The following is a 19,873-nucleotide window of genomic DNA, read 5'->3' as shown; positions in this document are numbered from 1 at the left end:
TTTACATAGTGAACATTAGGGTCACTGCAATAAGTCATTTTATTTTTGCTTTACACTACAATTTTTGGAGAGTTTTTTAAAGTAACCGATGTCATTACTCAACACGCTTGGGGAAAATTACAGCTATGAATTCCATGACCCTCCAAAAAAAAAAAGTCAGAGTGTTTTGTATTACTGTTGGGGGTAGGTTATTTACACCAAATTCTGGGTATTAATGTACAGGTTATACTACCCACATCATACCCACTTATACACATGCACACACCGACAAAGACGTTCAACAAATGTAAAGTTTACCAATGTGACAAAAAGTTGACTGTTATAGCTGAAATATAAGAACTTTTCAAGCTAAAGTACAAATCTCTTGGCAAAGGTTGATACTGCATTTAGAGCTGTGTTCTGCATATAAGTAATCCATATATGCTGAATTTAACAAAAATCCAGACCAAAAGACCAAAAGAGAAGATGCCACCTGAGGATCCTGAGCAAGGGGAACGTTTAAGGCCATAGAAACTATTTCCAATATAAAACCTAAAGTATCTATAGCTGCTCTTCTCTGTCAGAAGTGAAGGACCTGTTCTGAGGGACTCTGAGCAACCAACCAGTGGGGGTTGAGGAGAGGTGGAGCGGAGTTTGAGGTATCTGCTTGGAGATAACTTTCAGTTTCTGTCAATGACGAAGAATGGGGAAGAAAGGCAGCTTTACCCAGCCAGGAGCTACCCCATAGTAAAGCATTTTTCCCCTCTCTTAGATCAGCAGTTTTCAAACTTTTGGTCTCAGGATCTTTTTACACTCTAAAAAAATTACTGAGGACTCCAAAGAACTCCTGTTCAGACAGGTTATAATTATAAATATTTACCATCTTGGAAATTAAAATGTAAAGAATATATATTGAATTCATTTAAAAGTAATAATAATAAACCCATTAAATATATAAAAAGAAATAATATTTTATTATAAAAATAACTATTTTTGTGATGGTCAGTTTTATGTGTCAACTTGGCTAGGCTACAGTCTCCAGTTATTCAATCAAACACTAATCTAGGTGTTACTGTGAAGGTATTTTGTAGATGTGATTAAAGCCCACAATCAGTTGACTTTAAGATTACTCTAGAAAATCTGGGTGGTTCAACTGAAAGGCCTTAAGAAAAAAACTGAGGTTTCTCAGAGGAAGAAGTTCCTGCCCTACAGTTCCAGCCTGTCCTTCCTGACCAGCTGCTTTCAGTATCTCCTACTGGTTCTATTTCTCTGGTTGAACCCAAACCAATACAATTTTCAAAAAACAAAAAAATTCAGTGAGCAGATTGGCATTGTTCCAAATCTTTTTAATGTCTGGTTTAATAGAAGATAGCTGGATTCTCATATCTGCTTCTGCATTCAGTCTGTTGTGCTACATTGCTTTGGTTGAAGAAAATCTGGTCTCATGCAGGTATGTATTTAGAAGAGAGTTAAGTACTTTTAATAGCCTTTTCAGATATCATTCCTTGATATTAGACTACAATTCAACAAATGGTAGTTTCTTAAAGGTTAGCTGTAATACCTGAAACCTTATCAATGCAATGAACTTTTTGAACTCAGTTATATTAAAATACACCCTCTGTCTTGCACTTTAAAGGAGCTCTGGTGGTATAATGGTTAAGCACTCAGCTGCTAGCCAAAAGGTTGACACTTCAAAACCATCCAGGGCTCTGTGAGAGAAAGACCTGGCATTCTGCTCCTGTAAAGATTACAGCCTAGAAAACCCTATGGGTTATAGATCTACTCTGTCATAAGTCAAAACTGACCCGATGGCACACAACAACAACATCAACATCTTGCACTTTAAGTGGCTCCTTTCCTGTATTTTGTATCATCGTGGGGTGGTCATCTGGAAAACACTGATTCATTAAAAGTTATGCCAATCTTCCAAATACTGATACATTTCATTACACAATATCAAGAAAACTGCATTCTTTAATATCGCCATCAATCTCATCACAAAATTCTTCAAGATTTTGGAAGTGGTCAAGTTCCCAATATTGAATACTAATTTTCCAAATTTCCACTTTTTGCTTGCAAGCTTGAATTTTATTAGTCGCTACAACCATTGCCAGTTTTTCCTTGAAACGACTTGTTTAATTTGTTTATTTTTGAGAAAATGTCTGCCTGATAACCCAGTCTGAAAAGGCATATTTTGTTATCCTTTCAAGTTACAATGGCGTTCCATGAAAAAAGTGCTCAGAACTCAAACAATTGTACAATTGTTTTTCCTTGAGATTTAATAAAAGACTTTTTACTGCTTCATCAAGGACATTCTTAAGTGAAACTGGCATTTTCTTTTACTGCAAGTGTGTGTGATAAAGAATATAATGACTACTAGTACATTTTGGTGTCACTGTCTGGAAACCCTGCTGGTATAGTGGTTAAAAGCTACAGCTGCTAACCAAAAGGTTGGCAGTTGAATCCACCAGGCATTCCTTGGAAACCCTATGGGACAGCTCTACTGTCTTTTAGGATTGCTAATGAGTCAAAATCGACTCGAGGGTAATGGATTATGGGCCTTGATTCATTCTAAGGTGTCCAAGTTTCACCTACCATTGCCTTTGCACCATCCGTGTAAATGTCAACATGGTGACAAAAGAAAATCACATCTTTGTATTATTAAGAAAAATAGTATTGACTTCATGAATCCTCTGATGGGATCATAGGAACCCCCATAGGTTCCTAAGATCACACTTTGAAAACCACTGCCTTAGACCAACTAGTCTGACCTGTTTCCCATCCAGAAAGCATGAAGGGAAACACTCCAAGTTCCCTACAGAGCCCCACAGTCACGTCCCCCAATTTATATTAATATCAGTAAATCAAATTTGTTATGTATTAAAAGAATACCACGTAATGGTCTAATAGGATTTATCCCAGTAATAAAGGATACTTCATCGTAAGTACATTTGTCAATGTACTCTAATACATTAATATTGAAGGTTAATAGTCACAATATCAATTCAATGGATGCAGGAATATCACCTTCTAAAATTCAATACCCATTCCTGATAAAAGCTGTTAGTAATCTAGAAATAAAAGTAAAACTTATTGACTTGACAACACAAATCTAAGAAGAATTCATATTGTAAATATCATTCTTAAAATAAAATATTAGAAGCATTCCCATTAAAGGAAACCCTGGTGGCATAGTGGCTAAGTGTTACGGCTGCTAACCAAAGGGTTGGCAGTTCAAATCCGCCAGGCACTCCTTGGAAACTCTATGGGGCAGTTCTACTCTGTCCTATAGGGTCGCTATGAGTCGGTAACGGACTCAATGGCACTGGGTTTGGTTTTTTGGTTTTTTTCCCATTAAAGTCAAGAACTGGGTAAAAACGCCCACCAACACCACAGTTATTCAACATTGTTAGTAGATGCAATATATATATATATATATATATATATATATATATATATATATATATATATATATATAATTTGGTAAGATACAATTATTAACAGGTGATACAATCTACCTGGAGCAGGGGTCAGTAAACTACAGCCCACGGCCTGAGAGCTAAGAGTAGCTTTTACATTTTTAAAGAAACCATATGTGGCCCAAAGTCTAAAATATTTATTATCTGGCCCTTTATGAACATTTGCTAACCCTGATAAACTATTAGATCTAATCATACAGTTATTCAAGGTCACCAGACAGAAAATATATCAATTAGAAAATAAAAACAAACAAAAAATAGAATCTATTATAAAATGGAAATAAAACATATACTATCAGTTGTGGAGTTTAAATAGAGATAATATTTCATAGTGACTTCAGAGGAAAGCTACTGCCTAGTCATGTGTTTCACCATTAAAAGATATATATAGTTCATTTCATAGCACCAATCAATGAGATCAACAGTTAATCTTTTAGAGATGAAAAAACAAAAACATTAAAAGGCCAAAAACTTACAATTGATACAATGATGATGATAATAGTGAGCTTGAGATTCTTCATACACATGGCTCGGGCAAGGTTTCTGCTGGTGGTTTTGAAGGTGACAGACTAGAAAAAAAGAATGAATTGTTTGATCCCTGGCACTGACTAAATCATTGATGTGCAGTAACACTTTGCCAAAATTCTACTTTCATTAATTCTTTTTTAAGTACCAATGTTCTTTGTCCCTGCCCTCTCTTCACAAGTAGAAACTGGCCATTCATAATCACAAGTTCTCAAAAGCAAGACCTTTTCCAATCTGTCGTTAAGTAGTATAAGCTCACCAGAAGTGCTTCCCTCTTTCTTCTCCTCTACTGGTGGTGCAGTGGTTAAAGCACTCAGTTGCTAACCAAAAGGTTGGTGGTTCAAACCCATCAGCCCCTCTGCAGAAGGAAGATGAGGCAGTTTGCTTCCATAAAGATTTACAGTCTTGGAAACTCTATGGGGCAGTTCTACTCTGACCTGTAGGGCTGCTAGGAGTTGGAATTGACAGCAGTGGGTTTGGTTATTTTTGTTTTACTGTGGCAATACACCTGATGCCAAATGCCAGAAGTGGTCCTCCCTGCCAGTGGAGATACCTTTTCTTCTTTACACTTCCAACACGAAAGGCTATTAAGACTATTCACTGCAACGTATTTGTAAGATTTTGAACCATAAAAACTTGCTCGATTTCTATAGGAAGAAATACATTTATTTGTGTTAGGGTCAAAAACCATAGAACTTCATTCCTTCAGTTATCCATTTTCTTTTGCATCATAAATTTCTCAATATCTACTGAATCATTCCCACGAGGACACAAACACCTTAAAACAAACAAGAAAACTCCCTTATAGACCAGTAATTCTGCTCCTAGATGTATCCAACAGAAATGCCATCACAAATTCACCAAAAGACACATACCAAAATGTTTCTAACAGAACTTTTCATCATACCTCAAAACTAAAAACTACCCAAATATTCATCAACTGTAGAATGTATTCCATTATAGTATTCATATAATGGAATACTATACAGCACTGAGAATTAACACTCTGCCACTACACACAATGCAGATGAATCTCACAAACAAAACTGTGAGCAAATGAGGCTTGATACAAGTAGAGCACATCCTATACTTTCAGTAATGTGGTGTGAGAAGTCAGTGCAATGGTTACCCTTATAGGGGAGTAGTGACAAAGAAGGAAGAAGGTAGGTTTCTGGGGTGCTGGTCATCTTCTGGTTTTAATCTGAGTATTGGTTCCACGGACATTGTGATGGTTAATGTTATGTGTCAACTTGGCTAGGCTATGATTCTCTGGTTTGGCAGACATTGGACTGATTGCTCTTCCATGGTATTGAATTTTAGAAGATGATATTCCTGCATCCATTGAATTGATATTGTGACTATTAACCTTTAATATTAATGTATTAGAGTACATTGACAAATGTACTTACGATGGATGAAGTATCCTTTATTACTGGGATAAATCCTAATAGATCATTACCTGGTATTCTTTTAATACATAATAACTTTGATTTACCAATATTAATATAAATTGGGGGATGTGACTGTGGGGCTCCATAGAAGCATATATATAAATATATCAATATATAGAGAGATTTACTTTAAGGAAATGGCTCACACAATTGTGAGGAAATGGCTCATGCAGTTGTGGGGGCTGGCAAGTCCCAAATCTGTGGGTCAGGCGGCAGGCTGAAGACCTCTACTGGCACACATGGTTGCAGGGGTTAGCGAATCCGAAATCTGCAGGTCCGGCAGCAGGCCAGAGGCTTCTACAGGCTTACGTCCCAAGATCCAGAGGTCAGGCAATGAGAAAACTGTAGCACTGAGAGAAGGAGAGAGCTCTGCCAGAACATTCATTTATATACTGGAGACAGGCCACACCCCCAAGGAAACGCTTCTTTCAACTGATTGTATGATCACATCAGATCACACCATGGATAACATTGAGAAGAATGGGAATTCCAGAACACTTAATTGTGCTCATGAGGAATCTGTACATAGATCAAGAGGCAGTTGTTCGCACAGAACAAGGGGATACTGATTGGTTTAAAGTCAGGAAAGGTGTGCGTCAGGGTTGTATTCTTCCACCATACCTATTCAATCTGTATGCTGAGCAAATAATCCGAGAAGCTGGACTATATGAACAAGAATGGGGCATCAGGATTGGAGGAAGACTCGTTAACAACCTGCGTTATGCAGATGACACAACCTTGCTTGCTGAAAGTGAAGAGGACTTGAAGCACTTACTGATGGAGATCAGAGACCACAGCCTTCAGTATGGATTACACCTCAACATAAAGAAAACAAAAATCCTCACAACTGGACCAATGAGCAACATCATGATAAACAGAGAAATGACTACTGAAGCTGTCAAGGATTTCACTTTACTTGGATCTACCATCAACACTCATGGAAGCAGCAGTCAGGAAACCAAAGAACAAATCTGCTGCAAAAGACCTCTTTAAAAAGCAAAGATGTCACCCTGAGGACTAAGGTGCACCTGACCCAAGCCATGGTATTTCCAATCGCATCATATGCATATGAAAGCTGGACAAAGAATAAGGAAGACCAAAGAAGAATTGACGCCTTTGAATTGTGGTGTTGGTGAAGAATATTGAATGTACCACAGACTGCCAAAGGAACAAACAAATCTGTCTTGGAGGAAGTACAGCCAGAATGCTCCTTAGAGGCAAGGATGGAGAGACTGTGTCTTACATACTTTGGACATGTCGTCAGGAGGGATCAGTCCCTGGAGAAGGGCATCATGCTTGGTAAAGTACATGGTCAGTGGAAAAGAGGAAGACCCTCAAAGAGGTGGATTGACACAGTGCCTGCAACAGTGAGCTCAAGCATAACAACGATTGTGAGGATGGCGCAGGATCCGGGCAGTGTTTCGTTCTGTTGTGCATAGGGTTGCTATGAGTCGGAACCGACTCGATGGCACCTAACAAAAACAACAACATAAGTTTAGTGCTGTCATTTTGATGTCTTTTTTTGTGTGTTGTTGACAGACTCTTTTTCCCATTTAATTTTCTGTGCTGAGTAGTTTATCTTTATATATTGACTTTTCCTCTTATTTGTTGCTGTTGATTTTGTTTCTGCTGAGTCTCTATTTTTTTCTTGTATTTTATTTTGATGAGTAGGATAGTTAGTCTCCTTTGTGGTTACCTTATTATTTACCCCCATTTTTCTAAGTTTAAACCAAACTTTTATCTCTTTATATCACCCTGACTTCTTCTCTATATGAAAGATCTATGACTATGTTTATATTGTCATCTTTTATATAATGACACTGCTGTTTCTCTGTTTTCAGCATTTTTTATCTTGATTTATTTTTGTAACTTCCCTATCTGGGTTGACATCTGGCTGCTCTGTCCTGTATTCTAGTTTTGGGTTGTTGTCTGATGTTATTGACTTTCTAACTGGAGGACTCCCTTTAGTATTTCTTCTAATTTTGGTTTAGATTTTGCAAAGTCCCTAAACTTCTGTTGGTCTGGAAATGTCCTAATTCCGCCATCATATTTGAGAGACAGTTTTGCTGGATATGATTCTTGGTTGGCAATTTTTTTTCCTTCAATTTTTTAAATATGTCATCCCATTGCCTTCTTGCCTGCATGGTTTCTGCTGAGTAGTCTGAGCTTCTTCTTATTGGCTCTCCTTTGTAGGTGACTTTTTGTTTATCCCTAGCTACTCTTATAATTCTCTCTTTATCTTTGGCTTTGGCAAGTTTCATTATAATATGTCTTGGTGACTTTCTTTTAAGATCTACCATATGTGGAGTTTGATGAGCATCTTGGATAGATATCTTCTCATCTTTCACAATATCAGGGAAGTTTTCTGCCAACGAATCTTCAATAATTCTCTCTGTATTTTCTGTTATCCCTCCCTGTTCTGGTACTCCAATATCTCATAGGTTATTCCTCTTGATAGAGTCCCACATGATTCTTAAGAGTTTCTTCATTTTTTTAATTCTTTTATCTGATTTTTCTTCAAATATATTGGTGCCAAGTGCTTTATCTTCAATCTCACCAATTCTGCCCTGACAGGGAACACAACAGAGAATCCCTGATGGAGCAGGAGAACAGTGGGATGCAGACCTCAAATTCTCATAAAAAGACCAGACTTAAAGGTCTGACTGAGACTGGAGGGACCCCAGAGGTCACGGCCCCTGAACCCTCTGTTAGCCCAAGACTGGAACCATTCCCAAAACCAACTCTTCAGACAAGGATTGAACTGAGCTATAAGACAAAATGGTACTGGTTAGGAGTGAGCTTCTTGGCTCAAGTAGACACATTAGATTATGTGGGCAGCTCCTGTCTAGAGGTGAGATGAGAAGGCAGAGGGGGACAGGAGCTGGTTGAATGGACACAGGGAATACAGGGTAGAGAGGAGGAGTGTGCTGTCACATTGTAGGGATAGCAATTAGGGTCACATAACAATGTGTGTATAAGTTTTTGTATGAGAAACACTTGAATTGTAAACTTTCACTTAAAGCACGATAAAAAAAATTCCTGTGAGAATGACAAACGCAAGCTGCCCAGCCTGATGGCATCTTCAATCCATGTAGATGGTCTCATCAGCAGATATATGGTATATGTTCCTGTAAGGAGCCATGGGGGACCTGTGAATCCTATACTTCTGTAGTGGACTGAATGGTGGCTCCAAAGATATGTTCACGTCCTAATCCCTAGAACCTGTGAATGTGAACTTATATGGAAAAAGGGTCTTTATAGATGTGATTAAGAATCTTGAGATGAGGAGATCATTCTGGATTATCTGGGTGAACCCTAAATGCCGTTACAAGTATCCTTATAAGACAGAGACAAAGGACGATTTGACTACACACAGAAGAGGAGAAGGTAATGTGAAGAGAGAGGCAAAAATAGCAGTGATGTGGCCACAAGCCCAGGAATGCCTGGAGCCACCAGCAACTGGAGAAGCCAAGGAAGATACTCCTCTAGAGCCTCCAGAGACAGCATGGTCATGCAGACACCTTGATTTTAGACTTCTCTAGAACTGCCTGGGCAAGTGTTATAAAGCTCTTTAGCTCCACTGATAAGTCCCCAGAAGCACCCCGTTTTGCCAGTAAGGCTCTGCATGAAGGCGCTCAGCTTTTTTGTTCCATGGGCCAGGAAGCCCACCACACCATCTCCTGCCAGTCTCCTGGTTCTGCTGCCTCTGCTACTGCCGTTTTCCTGCCACTGCGTCTCATTGTCTCTGGGGTTACAGCTCTGTCTCCTGGGTCTAGAAGGTTTTCTCAGCACAGGGGTCCTTGGTCCAAAGGACATGCTCTACTCCCGGCTCTTCTTTCTTGGTGGTAGTGAGGTCCTCCCCCCAACCGCCTCTGAGATGGCTCATTTTAAGCCTAGTGGGTTGGCAAAACTGACCAACCCCTTCGTAAGGATTCCATAAACTTTATTTGCATAGTCCCACTCCCACAAGAGTGGCATGCACCTTATTTGCATTATTAGCAAGCTGTCCAATCTGCGTGGTGGGCCACATTTACATAGTCTCACCTAATCATTTGGTGGGATTTACAAGACCATGGCTAGAAAGGCCATATAAAACCGATCCATCCCACTGCACATTGTTTCATTGTTTGGGACGTAGCAAAGTATTATTTTAAGACAGGCCATAATAAACTAGGAATGTATATTGCCATCTCTAACCACAAAAAATTACAAAAGGCTATAACTAAAAAACCAATAGAGGCAACAAAATGAAGTAATTTTTTAAATACTTGAATACTCAAAGAAAAGAAAGGAAAAGAGGAACAAAAAGGATGAGGCAAATAAAAAGCAAAGCACAAGATGGCATATTTAAATCCAACTCTATCAGCATTTACATGGTATATGTAAATGGAACAAATACTTCAATTATAAATACACTGCATATGTTCAAAAAGGTAGAGGAAGGAAGCACATGTTAAGGAGACACATTGGAAAATATAAAAAAAGATCCCAATCAAACTTGCAGAGATGAAAAACAACAACCTTATTCTAAAACATGAATGGGAACACAAAAGACCTAAAATAGTGAAGATAATCTTGGAGAAAAACATAGTTGGAAGGCTTACACCACCTAATTTCAAGAATTACTATAAAGCTACAGTAACCAAGACTGTATTGTACTGACATGAGGATAGACAAATAGATCAATGGAACAAAATAGAGAATTCAGAAATAAAGCCACAGAGAATGGATAAACATGTTTGGTAGGTATATTCATACAATGGAATGGCACAAATCAATAAAAAAGAAAAAAAAACTATTACAACATGCAACTACATGGATGAATCTCACCAGGAGAATGGTGAGAGAAAGAAGCCAGACACAAAGGAGTACATACAATTCCATTTCTATAAATCTCAAGAATAGCAAAAACATATTTATGGTGATATAACTCAGGAAAATGGTTACCTCTGTTGAGGATTATTAAATAGAAGGGGACTGGAATTTTTATATCTTGATCTAGGTGGTGGTTACACAGTGTATACATAAGTAAAAATGAATTGAGTTGTATACTTGAAGGCAATATACTTTATATTTTTTACTGTATATATGTTATTATTGAAAAAAACAGAAGAATCTGTTAATTCATCAGTACCTTTTGCTATTCTGGATTACGTAGTCAACAAAATAAGACAACCTTCATTTGGAAACAAAACCCTGGTGGCATAGTGGTTAAGAGCTAAGGCTGCTAACCAAAAAGGTCGGCAGTTTGAACCCACCAGGCACTCCTTGGAAACCCTATGGGGCAGTTCTACTCTGTCCTGTAGGGTCACTATGAGTCAGAATCTACTCTATGGCAGTGGGTTTCATGTGGAAAATACCAAGTATAACAGTACTGGTCAGACGTGGACCATTCCAGCTAAATAGGGTAATCTTCAGGGATTAAGAATAGCTAAGAGATGGGCTAGAAGTACCAAATGAATTGTCTGCAGATCTGGGATCAGATACTTCTTTGCCTCCGCTGGCAACAGGTTATTAAGTGAGCTCTAGAACCTCTGTACAGTGCAACACTTATGCCAATTACCACATGCTTTGATGAAAAAACTATTTACTAAACTGCTATAACACCCAGTATTTTGTTCATTCTCCTAAAACCTGTTGTTACAATGGCATTCGACTGTGCGGATCATAACAAATTATGGATAACACTGCGAGTGGGAATTCCAGAACACTTAATTGTGCTCGTGAGGAACCTGTACACAGATCAATAGGCAGTTGTTTGAACAGAACAAGGGGATACTGTGTGGTTTAAAGTCAGGAAAGATGTGCATCATGGCTGTATCCTTTCACTATACCTATTCAATCCGTATGCTGAGCAAATAATCCCAGAAGCTGGACTATATGAAGAACAGGGCATCAGGATTGGAGGAAGACTCATTAACAACCTGCGTTATGCAGATGACACAACCTTGCTTGCTGAAAGTGAAGAAGAACCACTTACTGATGAAGATCAAAGACCACAGAGCCTTCAGTATGGATTACACCTCAACATAAAGAAAACAAAAAATCCTCACAACTGGACCAATACGTAATATCATGATAAACGGAGAAAGTATTAAAGTCGTCAAGGATTTCATTTTACTTGGATCCACAATCAATGCCCATGGAAGCAGCAGTCAGGAAATCAAAGGATGCATTGCATTGGGCAAATCTGCTGCAAAAGACCTAAAATGTTAAAAAGCAAAGACTCACCTTGAAGAGCAAGGTGTGCCTGACCCAAGCCATAGTGTTTTCAATTGCCTCATATGCATGCGAAAGCTGGATAATGAATAGGGAAGACAGAAGAATTGATGCCTTTGAATTGTGATGTTGGCAAAGAATACTGAATATACCATGGACTGCTAAATAAACGAACAAATCTGTCTTGGAAAAAGTAAAACCAGAATGCTCCTTAGAAGCAAGGATGCTAAGACTTTGCTTCACATACTTTGGACAAGTTATCAGGAGGGATGAGTACCTGGAAAAGGACATCATGCTCGGTTAAGTAGAGGGTGAGCAAAAAAGAGGAAGACCCTCAACGAAATGGACTGACAAAGTGGCTGCTACAAAGAACGTAGGCATGGCAACGATTGGGAGGATGGCGCAGGACCGGGCAGTGTTTCATTTTATTGTATGTCAGGTCGCTATGAGTCAAAACTGACTGGAAGGCATCTAAAAACAACAACAACTATGTACTAGGCTTTGTGTTAAGTAATCTAATTTAATCCTCGCAGTGCTGTGAGGTAGGTGCATCTCGTATCTATCATCTTTCCTCAAAACCTTCATCTAGTAACCAGATGGAAAATGAAAAGACACATGTAACTGTAACATAAGTTGGTAACAGAGACACACTGCCTGCTTGAAGGCTCACTGGCCCTTCCCATACCATGCCACTTGCTCGATACACAGAAAACTCAAGCTATCACAGTAAGCAAGAAAGTGACAGAACTGTCCATTTTTCAAAATTCATAGTTGATTGCAACTGGCCTGCATATTTATTTGTTTCAGAAATGTTTTACACACTCGCACAGGGAACAGACTGATACGTGCAACTGAGGTGCTCAATGCAGGTATCAATTCAAAGCTTTGAAAAGTGTTTCTGTACAGCAAATAAATTTTCCAAACCAAAGTGACCTTAATGGCTGTTAATGATCACGGCTTTTTCTATGCCTTATCATTATCCTCTCTATCACAATTTAATCACCTATAGAGATGAAAAAAATAGAGATGAGAAAGGGAAAAATACCCCAAAGTATTGAATTCAAGGCACTTCTTTATTATGTTAGCCATCAACTGCAGTTTCTCTACTTTAAATCTTGAAAAATATCATACTCCCTACTTACTGAATCCACGAGGTTTTCTGTTTTGTCTATCAATAATTCCAATCTTTCTCCACGCTGAGCTACAAGATCTGAAAAATAATAGAAAAACAGAAAAGATCATGCTTTATATTACAGATCTAGCATTTGTTTTTGTCTGTTTTAAGCCAAATCTGATATTAACTTATACTTGATATTCTTGACAACTCACGTTTATTACAGAAGCACTCGCACTTTTCAGCCATCAAAGACTTTAGTTAATCATAACGAATCATGGATAACATTGCAAAGAATGGAAATTCCAGAACCCTTAATTGTGCTCAGGAGCCCTGGTGGCACAGTGGTTAAGAGCTATGGCTACTAACCAAAAAGGTCAGCAGTTTGAAGCCACCAGCTGCTCCTTGGAAACCCAATACGGCAGTTCTACTCTGTCCTATAGGGTCACTATGAGTCGAAATCCACTCAATGGCAATGAGTTAATTGTGTTCATGAGAAACCTGTACACAGACCAAGAGGTAGTCATGCAAACAGAACGTGGGGATATGGCAGGGTTTAAAGTCAGGAAAGGTATGTGTCAGGGTTGTATCCTTTCACCTTACTTATTCAATCTGTATGCTGAGCAAATAATTCGAGAAGCTGGGCTATACGACGAACAGGGTTTCAGGATTAGAAGAAGACTCATCAACAACCAGCGTTATGGAGAAGACACAACTTCGTTTGCTGAAAGTGAAGAAGACTTGAAGCACTTACTGATGAAGATCAAAGACGCATTCCTTCGTCTATACACAAACAACTCAAAATGGATCATAGGCCTAAATGTTAGAGCTAAAATTATAAATCTTAGAAGAAAACATAGCAGTAAATCTTCGTAACCTCGGGCTATGCAATGGTTTCTTAGATATGACATCAAAAGCGCAAGCAACAAAAGAAAAAAAAATCAATGAATTAGACTCCATCAAAATGAAAAACTTCTGTGCTTCAAGAACATTATCTAGAAAGTAAAAAGGAAAAAACAAAAAGTGCCCGTGGGTGGTACAAACGGTTTGTGCTTGGCTACTAACCAATAAGTTGGCAGTCTGAACCCACCAAGTGGCACCACAAAGAAAAGGTCTGGCAATCTACTTCCATAACATGACAGCCATTGAAAAATCTTATGGAATGTACTTCTACTCTGAAACACATGGGGTCGCCATAAGTTAGAATCAACTTAACAGCAATGAGTTTGGTTTTGGTTTTGATTTACCATGTGAGTCAGCAATTCCACTCCTAGGTATAGATCCAAGAGAACTGAAAACATATACTCACACAAAAACTTGTACAGGAAGTCCCCAGGTACAAATGAGATCTATTCCTAACTGTGCCTTTAAGTCACTTTGTAAGTTGGTAATAGGTGCAGATGGCTCTTATTTAGGCTTACTTTAGTGCAAGAGAAACCCTGGTGGAGTAGTGGTTAAGTGCTACGGCTGCTAACCAAAGGGTCGGCAGTTCGAATCCACCAGGCACTCCTTGGACACTCTATGGGGCAGTTCTACCCTGTCCTTTAGGGTCGCTATGAGTCGGAATCGACTCAATGGCAGAGGGTTTGGGGTTTTTTTTTTTTTTTGGAATTTCCATTCTTTGCAATGTTATCCATGATTTGTTACGATTAACATGGTTAAATGCCTTTGCATAGTCAATAAAACAGAGATAAACATCTTTCTGGTATTCTCTGCTTTCACAAGGATCCATCTGACATTAGCAGTGATATCCGTGGTTCCAGGTCCTCTTCTGAAACTAGCCTGAATTTCTGGCAGTTCCATATCAATGTACCACTACAACCGCTTTTGAATGATCTTCAGCAAAATTTTACTTGTGTGTGATATTAATGCTATCGTTCGCTAATTTCCAAATTCTGTTGGTTCACCTTTCTTTGGCATAGGCAGAAATAAAATGCATGTTGTTGATGTAAAAATATGGTACTTTATGATCCTACTTAATAAGAAATAAGCAAATGTATAGAAACCAAAGCCTATTTAGTGGTTTAGTGGTGGGAGGGGAGAGGGAAAGGGGCATGTGGTGCGATTAATTACTTTTGTGTGTGGCTTTTCTAGGCATGGTCTTGTGACTTCCACCCAGGTGACTGGGTGGGGTACTGGGTTTGGTTTTTGGGTTAGTGAAAGAAATGGAAACCCTGGTAGTGTACTGGTTAAGAGCTATGACTGCTAACCAAAAGGTCGGCAGTTTGAATCCACCAGGTGATACTTGGAAATCCTATGGGGCAGTTCTGCCCTGTCCTATAGTGCTGCTATGAGTTGGAATTGACTTGACGAGCAATGGGTTTTAGTGCAAAAAAAGGCTCAATGATTTAAAAGCTGCACTGCAAGAAGTGAATTTTTTGTAAGTAAGGGTTGGTTCAATAGTTTCAAAGTGAAGGCAAATTTACATAACATTAAAGGGCAAGTATGAGTTGTCCTTAAGTTGGACATTCATAACCCAAGGACTGCCTATACACAAATGTTCACAGGAGTATTATTCATAATAGCCAAAAAGTAGAAAACCACCCAAACATCCATCAACTGATGAATGCATAAATGAAATATATCAATACAATGGAATATTATCCAGTTATAAAAAGGGATGAAGTATTAATACATGCTACAACATGAATGAACCTTGAAAAGACTATGCTTAGCGAAAAATTCAGTCACAAAAGACCACATATTACATGATTCCATTTACATGAACTGTCCAGATTAGGCAAATCTAGAGGCAGAAAGGAGATGAATTATTCCCTAGGGCTAGAGGTTTGAGGGGAAATAGAGAAATATGGAAGACAGCTACCCGGCCAACTGACTGGAAGAGATCCATATTTATGCCTATTCCCAAGAAGGTGATCCCACTAAATGTGGAAATTATCGAACAATATCATTAACATCACATGCAAGCAAAATTTTGCTGAAGATCATTCAAAAGCAGCTGCAGCAGTGTATCAACAGGGAACTGCCAGAAATTCAGGCTGGTTTCAGAAGAGGACGTGGAACCAGGGATATCATTGCTGATGTCAGATGGATCCTGGCTGAAAGCAGAGAATACCAGAAGGATGTTTACCTGTGTTAAGCTGACTATGCAAAGGCATTCGACTGTGTGAATCATAATAAACTATGGATAACACTGAGAATAATGGGAATTCCAGAACACTTAATTGTGCTCATGAGGGACCTTTACATAGATCAAGAGGCAGTTGTTAGGACAGAACAAGGGGATACTGATTGGTTTAAAGCCAGGAAAGATGTGCATCAGGGTTGTATTCTTTCACCATACCTATTCAATCTGTATGCTGAATAATCCGAGAAGCTGGACTGTATGAAGAAGAACAGGGCAACAAGACTGGAGGAAGACTCATTAACAACCTGTGTTATGCAGATGACACAACCTTGCTTGCTGAAAGTGAAGAGGACTTGAAGCACTTACTAATGAAGATCAAAGACCACAGCCTTCAATATGGATTACACCTCAACATAAAGAAAACAAAAATTCTCACAACTGGACCAGTAAGCAACATCATGATAAACGGAGAAAAGATTGAGGCTGTCAAGGATTTCATTTTACTTGGATCCACAATCAACAGCCATGGAAGCAGCAGTCAAGAAATCAAAAGACGCATTTCATTGGGTAAATCTGCTGCAAAGGACCTCTTCAAAGTGTTGAAGAGCAAAGATGTCACCCTGAAGACTAAGGTGCGCCTGACCCAAGCCATGGTATTTTCAATCTCATCATATGCATGTGAAAGCTGGACAATGAATAAGGAAGACCGAACAAGAATTGCCGCCTTTGAATTGTGGTGTTGGTGAAGAATATTGAATATACCATGGACTGCCAAAAGAACAAACAAATCTGTCTTGGAAGAAGTACAGCTAGAATGCTCCTTAGAACTGAAGATGGTGAGACTATGTTATCAGGAGGGATCAGTCCCTGCAGAAGAACATCATGCGAAAAAGAGGAAGATCCTTAACAAGATGGACTGACATAGTGGCTTCAACAATGGGCTCAAACATGGCAATAATTATGAAGATGGCGCAGGACCAGACAGTGTTTCGTTCTGTCGTGCCTAGGGTCGTAATGAGTTGGAGCCGACTCGACAGCACCTAACAACAACAAAGAATGATAGTTAATATGTGCAGGGTTTCTTTTTGCAGTGATGAAAATATCCTAAAATTGATTGCGGCGATGGATGCACAATTCCATGAATGTACTTAAAACCACTGAATTCTACACTTTAAATGGGTGAATGACATGGTGTGAATTATATCACAATAAAGCTGCTAAAAAACAAAAAGAGTATGACCGGAAATATTTTTGCTACATTTTTCATTAGCTGTTCTTGGAATTCTAAAAATAAGTCATTTAAAAGTAGTTCATTAAAAAGGTTCATTTTCTGGGAACTTCATGTATCTGCAGTAAACAATATTGTAGTTGGCTGCCTCTATTTTCATGCAAAATAAAATAATTTGGTGACAAAAAAAGAGTGAAAGGAAATATTAATAGCTTTCTCAACAGATTCTCTAGTCTCCCTCTAGACACATAATTGAAGTCAATAAAAGGAAATCATTTTAAATTGCCAAAAGTTCACAAAAATGTTTCTGCCTTTTAATTTCTTTTTTTTTAATTTTATTGTTTTTGTTGTTGAGAGTATACAAAGCAGAACATAAACCAGTTTAATTCTACACATACAGTTCAGTGACACTGATTATATTCTTCAAGTCGTACAATCACTCTCACCCTCCTTTTTTGAATTGTTCCTCCTCCATTAACATAAACTCACTGTCCCCTAGGTTTCCTATCTAGTCTTTTGAGTTGCTGTTGTCAATTCAATCCCATACAGATAGTTCTTAAAAGAATAAAATGCTCAAGGCAGATATTCTTTACTAATTAAACTAAACTATTGTTTGGTATAAAGAAAACTTCAGGGGATTTTTTTTTTTTTGGTTTAAAGTTAAAGATTATCTCAGGGCAGTAATTTTTGGGGTTCAACCAAATTCTATGGCTCCAGAAAGCCTTGATTCCATGAGAATATGAAATTCTGTTCTACATTTTCCCCCTTTTGATCAGGATTCTTCTATAGAATCTGTGATAGAAATGTTCAGTAATGGTAGTTGGGCACCATCCAGTTCTTCTGGTCTCATGGCAAAGGAGGTGATTGTTCATAGAGGCAATTAACCATAACATTCCATTTCCTCCTCCTATTTCTGACTCTCCTTACTCTGTTTCTGCCTTTTGATTTCTTAATCACATTCCTGGGAATTAATCTCAAAAAAAATAAGAAAACACAATAGGCAGAAAACATTTTTAACAGTACTGTTGCTGTAACACAAACTTCTAAATTGGCGCTACTTAAACTATTTGTTACTAGTACATCTAAATGTCTAAGCACACTTTTAGTCCAATTGACATCACTTTCTTAGCAAGATGTTCTCAATGAAGGAAGCAGAGCATTGATGTCCACTCTGGAGCAAGTCCCTTACCTGGTCACTGAGTAAAACATCTCTCTGAGTAACGCTGCTCTAAAGAACTTAAATGTCCAACAACAAGGACATGGTTAGGTAACCTATGCTATAACTCAACAAAATAAAATGGTAAATATAGCAGCAGGTAGATACATGGACTAATAACAGCTAACAATTTTTAAACTCTTACTATGTGCCAGGCACTGAACAAAGTGCTTTGTGTACATTACCTCTTTCACCCTGGTAACCTTAGGTTCTATCCTCATTTCTTTTTTGCAGATTAGGAAATAAAGCTCACAGAGGTGAAAGCCTTGCTCAAGGACTAAAAGCTGGTTGTAATTATGTTCAGGACTCATGTCTCAGGCATATATGACTTCAAATCTTGATCACTATATTATACCTCCACAAGCGTTCACAAACAATATTAAGTAAAAAGACATAAAACTAAATAAAAACTATGAATATAACTATGTATATATACATGCTGATAAAAATTTAAAGAAAATGGAAATGATTCTGTTAGGGTGGTGAGACTAAGAGAAAATTTTATAAATGTCTTTTTGTGATTTGTAACTGTTCTAATAATAAATGTATGGTTAATTCAAGATTGTAAATAAATTGACATTTATGAGATTTAACAATACTTCAATTAAATATTCTACAAAGCAATTATGTAACTATTTTCATTCAATTTTTTTAGAAGTTGTCTATGAGATGCTTCCCTTAGAAGATATATTTAAAAGTGTGGTTCACAGACTCCTAGGCCCCACCCCCAGAGTTTCTGATTCAGTAGGTCTGGGGTGGGGACTGAGAATTTGCATTTATAACAGGTTCCCAGGTATGATGCTGATGAAGCTGGTCGGGGTCTCGGCTCTGAGAATCAGTGCTTTAAAGAATCAGCATCATCCTAAATTTAAACACTGCTGCATAAATCAATTAAAAATTAAACTTGATACATTTTTACAGATTATTTTAATGTGCTAAAAACAGGTTTTTGACAAAATGAAAACAGGTCATTAGATGGAAATCACAAAATACTTCATGTGGTTCAATTCTTTTTCTCTTAATCAAGAGCTACAAACTTTCTAAGGTCATATAATTATACTTTATGCATCTACTGATAATACCAGCTATCTAGGTACTCCAGCCAAAACTGAGTAAATGTTTCTAAATTGCTGAATGGTTGTTTTAAGTTAGACCTGCTAAGCAAACTAATGAATTTAGAATGAAGAACAGTCATAAGGTACTATAAAGAAACCATTCACACAAGTAGCCAGTATCATAGGTAAGTAACCTCCCTAACCACAGCTGACAGCTTGTAATAATAAAAGTAAAGAAGTGGTGTATCAGCCTTTCTGTAATAATTGGACCCCAATCAAGTTATCTATTGTGAATTTTGCCCACAGGCATGTGGACTATGCCATAAAACATACCTATGTTTCTGACCATGATTCCTTTCAGTTCATCCACTTGGGCTTGAGTCTCCACCACTTTGTCTAGGCCCTTATTCTCGGAGTGATGCTTCTATAAGAAAATAAGGTTTAACTTAAGGTACTCAGACATTATTTACAGTCGGAAAACAAAAACAAGAGGAATGACAATTTACACTGAGGAATGCT

General features: G+C 38.1%; 1 protein-coding gene across 5 annotated transcripts in view; it reads right to left on the bottom strand.

The window, feature by feature from the left end:
• The window catches only part of VAMP7 (vesicle associated membrane protein 7), a 52,014-nt gene that overhangs the window by 4,610 nt on the left and 27,531 nt on the right, over positions 1 to 19,873 (bottom strand). For 3 of the 5 annotated variants that reach the window (XM_010601063.3, XM_023540726.2, XM_064277843.1), the window contains 3 exons: positions 19,688 to 19,778; positions 12,796 to 12,863; positions 3,935 to 4,027 (listed from right to left, as the gene is read on the bottom strand). In XM_010601063.3, the coding sequence (XP_010599365.1) occupies positions 3,935 to 4,027; positions 12,796 to 12,863; positions 19,688 to 19,778 (252 nt within the window). Of the gene's footprint in view, positions 1 to 3,934; positions 4,028 to 5,562; positions 5,785 to 12,795; positions 12,864 to 19,687; positions 19,779 to 19,873 lie in introns of those variants that run through there. The other 2 variants (XR_010319702.1, XR_010319703.1) reach the window with 2 other exon arrangements.

Source organism: Loxodonta africana, chromosome X, assembly GCF_030014295.1.
Source record: "Loxodonta africana isolate mLoxAfr1 chromosome X, mLoxAfr1.hap2, whole genome shotgun sequence".
Taxonomy (NCBI): Eukaryota; Metazoa; Chordata; class Mammalia; order Proboscidea; family Elephantidae; genus Loxodonta; species Loxodonta africana.
Note: the sequence above shows the minus strand (reverse complement) of the source record. Positions and strands in the feature narration are given on the sequence as shown.